Source organism: Notolepis coatsorum (assembly GCF_963971535.1).
Source record: "Notolepis coatsorum genome assembly, chromosome: 14".
Classification (NCBI taxonomy): Eukaryota; Metazoa; Chordata; class Actinopteri; order Aulopiformes; family Paralepididae; genus Notolepis; species Notolepis coatsorum.
The window spans coordinates 114,066,415-114,076,414 of NC_140178.1; the positions used below are offsets into that span (position 1 = coordinate 114,066,415).

The window sequence follows — 10,000 nt, forward strand, 5'->3', positions numbered from 1 at the left end:
TCTCCTCTCCTCTCCTCTCCTCTCCTCTCCTCTCCCTCCTCTCCTCTCCTCTCCTCTCCTCTCCTCTCCTCTCCTCTCCTCTCCCTCCTCTCCGCACATCTCCTCTCCTCTCCTCTCTCCTCTCTCCTCTCCCTCCTCTTCCCTCCTCTCCTCTCCTCTCCTCTCCTCTCCTCTCCTCTCCTCTCCTCTCCTCTCCTATCCCTCCTCTCCTCTCCACTTCCTCCTCTCTCTTCTCCTCCTCTCCCTCTTCTCCTCTCCACTCCCTCCTATCTCTCCTCTCCTCTCCTCTCCTCTCCTCTCCTCTCCTCTCCTCTCCTCTCCTCTCCTCTCCTCTCCTCTCCTCTCCTCTCCTCTCCTCTCCTCTCCACTTCCTCCTCTCTCTCCTCTCCTCTCCCTCCTCTCCTCTCCACTCCCTCCTCTCTCTCCTCTCCTCTCCTCTCCTCTCCTCTCCTCTCCTCTCCTCTCCTCTCCTCTCCTCTCCTCTCCTCTCCACTCCACTCCACTCCTCTCCACTCCCTCCTCTCTCTCCTCTCCCTCCTCTCCTCTCCCTCCACTCCTCTCCTCTCATCTCCTCCTCTCCCTTCCTCCTCTCCCATTATTATGTACAGTGATACAGGTATAAAGACACAATGGTAGTAAGTCATACGGACCAGCAGCGTAACTAGTAAGAGTAGGTAAGGGATATGTACAGATATAGATATAGTATCTACAGATATGTAAAAATTTGTATATGCAGGTATATACAGACATGTGGATAAATATATATACGGTAAATATAAATATATGGTATATACAGTATTATTGTACATGCAATCATACAGAGTTATAATGGGTTATATGCAAGTAAGACTCACAGGAGAGAGAGAGAGAATCATGTGAACATTGTATTCAAGTAAAAACACTAGGGATGTTCGATATTGACTTTTTTACCGATATCCGATATACCAATATTGTCCAACTCTTAATTTCCGATACCGATATCAACCAATATCAACCGATCCCGATATATGCAGGGTTTCCCCCCCCATTTTTTTTTTTAAATAATTAACATTACATATCTCTTGTCGTGGAATTAACACAACATTATGCATACTTTTGACAATAAATAAAATAAGAATTTGTTCTTACTTGCTTGCCTGGGTAAATAAAGATTAAATAAATGTAAAAAAATATATATATATATATTTTCTTTTTTTTAAAACCGATACCAATCATTTCCGATATTACATTTTAATGCCAATATGGACCGATAATATCGGACATCCCCAAAAAAACACCAAAATTACCAAAACTGGGAGATACATGGTTTCCTCCGCTCTCCTTGGCAGGTACCTGGTGCTGGAGCACGTCTCAGGAGGAGAGCTGTTCGACTACCTGGTGAAGAAAGGACGCCTGACCCCCAAGGAGGCCAGGAAGTTCTTTAGACAAATCATCTCGGCGCTGGACTTCTGCCACAGCCACTCCATCTGGTCAGTGACACACAGCCACTCCATCTGGTCAGTGACACTCAGCCACTCCGTCTGGTCAGTGACACTCAGCCACTCCGTCTGGTCAGTGACACTCAGCCACTCCGTCTGGTCAGTGACACTCAGTCACTCCGTCTGGTCAGTGACACTCAGCCACTCCATCTGGTCAGTGACACTCAGCCACTCCATCTGGTCAGTGACACTCAGCCACTCCATCTGGTCAGTGACACACAGCCACTCCATCTGGTCAGTGACACACAGCCACTCCATCTGGTCAGTGACACTCAGCCACTCCATCTGGTCAGTGACACTCAGCCACTCCATCTGGTCAGTGACACTCAGCCACTCTCTGTCTGGTCAGTGACACTCAGCCACTCTCCGTCTGGTCAGTGACACTCAGCCACTCCATCTGGTCAGTGACACTCAGCCACTCTCCATCTGGTCAGTGACACTCAGCCACTCTCCATCTGGTCAGTGACACACAGCCACTCCATCTGGTCAGTGACACTCAGCCACTCTCCATCTGGTCAGTGACACTCAGCCACTCCGTCTGGTCAGTGACACTCAGCCACTCTCCATCTGGTCAGTGACACACAGCCACTCTCCATCTGGTCAGTGACACACAGCCACTCTCCGTCTGGTCAGTGACACACAGCCACTCTCCATCTGGTCAGTGACACACAGCCACTCTCCATCTGGTCAGTGACACTCAGCCACTCCATCTGGTCAGTGACACACAGCCACTCCGTCTGGTCAGTGACACTCAGCCACTCTCCGTCTGGTCAGTGACACACAGCCACTCCATCTGGTCAGTGACACACAGCCACTCTCCGTCTGGTCAGTGACACTCAGCCACTCCATTTGGTCAGTGACACTCAGCCACTCTCCATCTGGTCAGTGACACACAGCCACTCCATCTGGTCAGTGACACACAGCCACTCCATCTGGTCAGTGACACTCAGCCACTCCATCTGGTCAGTGACACACAGCCACTCTCCGTCTGGTCAGTGACACACAGCCACTCCGTCTGGTCAGTGACACTCAGCCACTCCGTCTGGTCAGTGACACTCAGCCACTGAATCTGGTCAGTGACACACAGCCACTGCATCTGGTCAGTGACACACAGCCCCCGGGGCACCTGGGTGTGAGAGGGTGATGGTTTTCAACCGCTCTGTGCGCCAGACGGGTGGGGTTTATTGGATATTGACAGATAATAACCACACTACATAAGGTTAACCTTTCACTACCACACTACAGAAGGTTAACCTTTCACTACCACACTACAGAAGGTTAACCTTTCACTACCACACTACAGAAGGTTAACCTTTCACTACCACACTACAGAAGGTTAACCTTTCACTACCACACTACAGAAGGTTAACCTTTCACTACCACACTACAGAAGGTTAACCTTTCACTACCACACTACAGAAGGTTACCCTTTTACTACCACACTACAGAAGGTTAACCTTTCACTACCACACTACAGAAGGTTAACCTTTCACTACCACACTACAGAAGGTTACCCTTTTACTACCACACTACAGAAGGTTAACCTTTCACTACCACACTACAGAAGGTTAACCTTTCACTACCACACTACAGAAGGTTAACCTTTCACTACCACACTACAGAAGGTTAACCTTTCACTACCACACTACAGAAGGTTACCCTTTTACTACCACACTACAGAAGGTTAACCTTTCACTACCACACTACAGAAGGTTAACCTTTCACTACCACACTACAGAAGGTTAACCTTTCACTACCACACTACAGAAGGTTAACCTTTCACTACCACACTACAGAAGGTTAACCTTTTACTACCACACTACAGAAGGTTAACCTTTTACTACCACACTACAGAAGGTTAACCTTTCACTACCACACTACAGAAGGTTACCCTTTTACTACCACACTACAGAAGGTTAACCTTTCACTACCACACTACAGAAGGTTAACCTTTCACTACCACACTACAGAAGGTTAACCTTTCACTACCACACTACAGAAGGTTAACCTTTCACTACCACACTACAGAAGGTTAACCTTTTACTACCACACTACAGAAGGTTAACCTTTCACTACCACACTACAGAAGGTTAACCTTTCACTACCACACTACAGAAGGTTAACCTTTCACTACCACACTACAGAAGGTTAACCTTTCACTACCACACTACAGAAGGTTAACCTTTTACTACCACACTACAGAAGGTTAACCTTTCACTACCACACTACAGAAGGTTACCCTTTCATTACCACACTACAGAAGGTTAACCTTTCACTACCACACTATAGAAGGTTAACCTTTCACTACCACATTACAGAACGTTAACCTTTCACTACCACACTACAGAAGGTTAACCTTTCACTACCACACTACAGAAGGTTAACCTTTCACTACCACACTACAGAAGGTTAACCTTTCACTACCACACTACAGAAGGTTAACCTTTTACTACCACACTACAGAAGGTTAACCTTTCACTACCACACTACAGAAGGTTAACCTTTTACTACCACACTACAGAAGGTTAACCTTTTACTACCACACTACAGAAGGTTAACCTTTCACTACCACACTACAGAAGGTTAACCTTTCACTACCACACTACAGAAGGTTAACCTTTTACTACCACACTACAGAAGGTTAACCTTTCACTACCACACTACAGAAGGTTAACCTTTCACTACCACACTACAGAAGGTTAACCTTTCACTACCACACTACAGAGGGTTAACCTTTCACTACCACACTACAGAGGGTTAACCTTTCACTACCACACTACAGAAGGTTAACCTTTCACTACCACACTACAGAAGGTTAACTTTTCACTACCACACTACAGAAGGTTAACCTTTCACTACCACACTACAGACGGTTAACCTTTCACTACCACACTACAGAAGGTTAACCTTTCACTACCACACTACAGAAGGTTAATTTTTCACTACCACACTACAGAAGGTTAACCTTTCACTACCACACTACAGACGGTTAACCTTTTACTACCACACTACAGAAGGTTAACCTTTCACTACCACACTACAGACGGTTAACCTTTCACTACCAGACTACAGAAGGTTAACCTTTCACTACCACACTACAGACGGTTAACCTTTCACTACCACACTACAGAAGGTTAACCTTTCACTACCACACTACAGAAGGTTAACCATTCACTACCACACTACAGACGGTTAACCTTTCACTACCACACTACAGACGGTTAACCTTTCACTACCACACTACAGACGGTTAACCTTTCACTACCACACTACAGAAGGATAACCCTTTCACTACCACACTACAGAAGGTTAACCTTTCACAACCACACTACAGAAGGTTAACCTTTCACTACAACACTACAGAAGGTTAACCTTTCACTACCACACTACAGATGGTTACCCTTTCACTACCACACTACAGAAGGTTAACCTTTCACTATCTCACTACAGAAGGTTCTGTTTCGTATTTGCTCTCGCTCGGCATCGCTCTCTGCACTATCTCGCATATGTGCACGCGCACTGAATAAAGACCACAAATGTACCTTTAATCCCAAATATTCGTCTGACCACACCCCTATCAGCTTACCCATATAAGCAGGGGTGGGGCCACCCACTCGCCTCCTTCTCGCTTTCACCACAAGGAAGAAGTGCCTCGGTAGATCCCCACACTTGACACCATGCTGGAAGAAAGGATTAGGAGCAGCTTTGGGAAACAAGGATACGTTGACATCATATCTTTATTTTCTCTCTCACTATTTTCGAGAAAATACGGCGATATTGTCTTCGTACTGGAGTGTCTGGAAGATGATGATCATTCTAAAAATCCTCCACCGGTTTTCGTATTGGGAGTTCGTGCCGCTACATGCTTTTCCAACTGCAGTCCTTGCTGTGTGCTGGTTGCGGTAAAGGCACAGCTGGGCTGTAGGACGCGCCGCTGTTGTGAGACGCGGTGGGTTCCTGGTTCTGGTGAGTTATGTTTGCTGGCAGGCTTCACTTGTCTGTTAGTGCTATGGGGGCTACTTGACAATGTTTATGAAAACCGGCCCCAGGCTAGGGTCCTTTGTTCAGTCTCCTAGACGACAGAAGACCTTGGTCTGAAGCCATTTTAGTTTAACTAGTGGGCCGCGACCATTAACACTGGTGATCCCTGTGTGTTCTGGACGAGTGGATATCTCTCTGTCCCGTGTTAAGCCCCTTCTTTCATATCCAAATGAGAGTATTCCTTCACGAGGAGATATGTGCATGGATGTGCGATAGCGGCAGATCCATGTTCAAGTCAGCTACACAGGCCAGTTTGGTATTGTGCTGATTCCGTCGGGTGTTGGTAAAATCACCGTTGTAAAGCAGTGTTGACATCTTGTTTCTCTTTTCTCTTAAAAAGTGAGGAGAGGTTCAGAACGGCGGCCTGTCTGGGTGAGTGTTATGTTATTGTATACATGTTCAGGTGATAGCTGCTTAGCTTACGGTTAGCCAGTCAGCTGTTAGCTGCTGCGTTAGCCTGCTGGGATCGCTGCATGGCCTACTTAGGTTGGGCCTACTGTTAGCCAGTCAGCTGTTAGCTGCGGCGCTAGCATGTCGTGATCACTAGGTAACGTTAGCTTGCTGCTATAGGCCAAGGCCTGGCGCGGGGTAGCTTCAGCTCCTCGCGCGCCGCCGCGAGCTCGCTTCTGGTCGCGTGCGCCGTTAGCTCGGCGTCTCGCGAGCAGGGGCAGTAGCGCCCGAACGGTTGGAGCGGCCGTTAGCTTAATGCTACTCTGTTGAACGTGCTTTGATTATAACATGTTTTACACTCTTGACTACGACGTCATCCTTGACAGGGGATGTTCGTCGACCCTGCCCTGAGCCTGGACGGGGATTGCGTCAACAAAGAGGACTGTAGCGACTGGTTGGAGCGACGACGCTGCCCAGTTCGAGCAACACAGGATCGGCTGTGTTGTCTACGGGGTCTTGAGTCTGCACTTCGCTGATCTACGTTCCGGGTAGGACAAGGTTTGACCAGACCTTATAACACGTCTTCTGGTTTTACTTTTCTAAATGTTTTGTGAATAACGATGTTTTCCCAAAACGTGTGTTGCTGCAATGCATTTAGGATACGACGCGAGTTATGTGTGAACTGTTTTTGTCACTGGCAGTTAGCTTCTCCGTGCAAATCGGGTTGTTGTTACAGATGTGAAAATGATCTGGTTGTTGTGTGAGAAACATCATGGTGTTTATATGTACCGTGTACTCACAACTAAGGTAACTAACCTATGAAGCTATGCTTAGTGACAAGTGAGTAAAATAATGTTCTTTTCTCAGCCTGTGATGACAATGAACAGTGTGTTCGCATATTAACAGGTTTTCCTGTTTTAACTGGCCGTATTAAGGGTAAAATAGGAGGATTGTGTTTCCCCCCGGTTCCCTGGGGACTTTTTCATCCTCCTATCAGACATGTTGTGCACTAAATTGTGTCTTTTGTATGGTAGGGATGCGATGTAACCCTTAGCTTGATTGCTGAGGTTGTGCTAAAACTGCTGGAGAAACTTTATTTTCCTAAAAGAAAAGATTGTTTGGTCGCTGTCGTGTGTGCTTAGCAAGGCCTGTGGCTGATACTAATAGAGAATTATGTATTCTCTCATTATGAAAAACGGCGTTCCTCTGTAGAGTGTTTTTGCCATTTTTTGTAGGTGATGATGGGTTGTGTGTGTCATGTGACCTACAACTGGGTTGGACTGGCCACAGAAGCACATGTGTATGTTGGACCGGGGCTCTTAGAGAGCCCTCTCTATTCTGTGTTTTTTCCTTAGTAAAAATCAGATAGCAGGTTGGCTCATGCGCTGTGTGGAGCTGTCAAACGCTTCATAGAGCTGACTATGACTGTGTCATATTCTCTTTTTGTCATTACATCGTATCATGGGTGTGGGGTCGTAAAGTGGTGAACTGGTAACCTTTCCTCTCCCCCTTGTTTCTGTCGGTCAGGGGTACACCCCCTGTCCTTCAAGGTTCCTGTCACGTTGCGGTTCGGCACGTTACGGGGGGGGGGGGGGGGGGAGGGAGTTTCCTGGTCCCACGGCCTGGTATATTGGGCGTGTGCACCGCAGAAATTCCCCCGCCATAGAGTACGTCACCGTGCACGTCTCTGTTGGTAGGACTTCCGTGTGCTGTTCAGGTCCATGTGATGGATCTGTTTCAGGGGGGTGGTCAGGGCTCCTCCTCACCAAGCGCCTTTTCGGGCCTTCTGTGAGTTCGGACTCCTCCTTTCCATGTGAGGGAGCCTCCATCAGAGTACAGGGCCTTCCTCCTCAGATTGTCAAAGTGAGTGGACCCTCTAGAAGGTTTCCTATTCTATTGTATATGTATTCGATTCAATTCGATTATTGAGTGTGTATGGGTTCAGTGCATCTTCCCCGGAGAGCCCTAAAACCAATTTTTTACATGGCTCAAGGTGCAATATATTCTTTTCAATCTGTACAGCTCGCGTGGGAAGTCTCTCTGGGGATCCCCGTCTCCTTCCTATGGGAGGGTGGTGGGATGTAAAAATGTGAACATTTTTTACCCCCGGCTGTGTAGACTGGGATACATACTGTTGATGCTTCCTTCTTTTCTATTCAAAAAGTGTTGGAGTTAGGAAGTGTCACACCCCTCTTGTCGTTCGCCTGGGCGCCTTGGGGATTCAATGACAGGTCTAAATAGCCTGTTCATTGATGGGGGTGTGTCCCGACGCACGTATAGTGCTAGCTCGCTGTAAACAGGCGACTGACTGGCGCGCCTTGGTTGCTTGTGGTTAAAACGGCGTTTTTATAAAGCAACTGAGATGGGTTTTTTTCCTCTTCCGACGACCAAATCCCACGACCTGGGTTGGTTTTCGACGGATTCTCGTTCATGTCTGGGGGATGATGACGGAATGGATCTGAACATATGTAGAGGGGTCTCACGCCCTTGGGGTGGGCCACCAGGCGCGGTTCGCCCGAACGTCTGGGTGGCGCCTTCTTTTCATGTTAAGATCGACACGCATATCTGCCCTTTCTCCTGGAGTAGGCATGTCGGCGTGGTTAGGGCACGGGACTGGTTCTGGTCACGCTGGTCCGGATCAGTTGAACCCGTTGTCCGCCGGGGATGCAGATCTGCTGTTCTGGTACCCTGAGGGACTTGGGCTTTTTTCAGGGGGAAAAATGCCAGGTCGGTCCGGGTGTCACAGGGTTAAGCGCTATGGAGACCCTGGTTGGGTACGTTTTTACTCAGCACTGTCGTAATGGCTTACGGCCATGCCATCCTGTACACGCTCGATCTCGTCGGATCTCGGCCGCTACACAGGTTGGTCCTGGTTAGTACTTGGTTGGGAGACCGCCTGGGAATACCAAGTACGGTGTGCTTAGGGGCTGGTTCTCCATTCTTTTTCGCTCCTCTCTCACGCATGGCGAAGAGGGGCCTGTGGGGGTGGTTTTTGACCTCCTCTGGTGACCCTGTGCTTCCCGTACCGCCAGGCCCGGTCCGAAGTAATGTTTCGTTGACCCGTAGGCCTGGGTTAACCCTTTTTTGAAAACTGAAACACTTGTACTGCGGTATAGCCGGTGTATACCCGCAGGTGTGTTTTGGAGTTTTTTCTTGAGGGGTTATAGGAACAACCACCGCATTGGGTAACACCGAGGTGGTTGATTCCCTGGTGTGTTGGAGCAGTGTCAACTCCCGGGTTCACCGTTGAGGGTGCCCCTGCACGTTCATGACGTCTGCCAATCGTGTCAGCCTTCTCTGCCTCGACCCCTCTGGGTGGGTTTTTTTTAATGGAGGCTTGGTCATGCAACACCGCCAGCTTACGCTCCTTCCGCCGGGGCGGCTGTGTTCAGCTGTCCCCTCTGGCGCCTGTCTCGTCCGCAGTCTCCGGGCTAGGGTTAATAGCCTGTTGCCTGGTTTTTCCCCGGTGCGCTGCCTGCGTCCGTTGGTTAACCTTTTTTGTGTGCTTACGGCCATGCTGACTGCCTGTTGCAGGGTCAGTGTGCCAGGCGGTGTACTATTGGGGGGACGGGGCCCGCTCGGCTGAGGGGCCTTTGTCCGAATACGCTGGCGATGTGGGAGGCGGGGCACTACGTGCCCACCTGGTGGGGTCTTGATGCTGGCATCATGGACTTCTCCGGGCCCCCATACCAGGGAGTCCAGTCCTTTTGGTGGGTCTGGGTCTTCCTTCGCGCTCCGCTGCTACGGCCTTGCCACGGGGTTGGGTTTGCCCTTGACCCCGTGATTCTGGGGGCAGTAACAAGGTTGTTCCTCCGTTCGTTCCCGGGTGGCATGCGGGTTGTGCGTGTGTGTAGTCGTGGGGTCAAGCCACGGTCTGCTCACCCTGTGCGTTGAGTTGCTTGAGTGCCTCTTCGCACGGTCGGGTCCGTCGCCCTCCCGTGAAGCCCCTAATAGGGGGGGTGCCCTCCATTAGGGTGGGTCGGGGGGGCTCGGCCCTCCCTGTTCTGATGGTTGTGGGGGGCTGTCAGCGGGGTGTATTTGTCGGCCGTTGGCTCTCGCTCGGCCTCCCTTGTGCAGAGAGCGATGCCGAG

General features: G+C 49.2%; 1 protein-coding gene across 1 annotated transcript in view; it reads left to right on the forward strand.

Moving 5' to 3' along the window:
* LOC311240726 (serine/threonine-protein kinase BRSK1-like) overlaps window positions 1-10,000 on the forward strand; it is a gene marked incomplete at both ends in the record, with an annotated part of 237,882 nt that overhangs the window by 25,599 nt on the left and 202,283 nt on the right. The window contains one exon of the mRNA XM_084329299.1: window positions 1,329-1,469. Within this exon, the coding sequence (XP_084185425.1) occupies window positions 1,329-1,469 (141 nt within the window). The remainder of the gene's footprint in view (window positions 1-1,328; window positions 1,470-10,000) is intronic.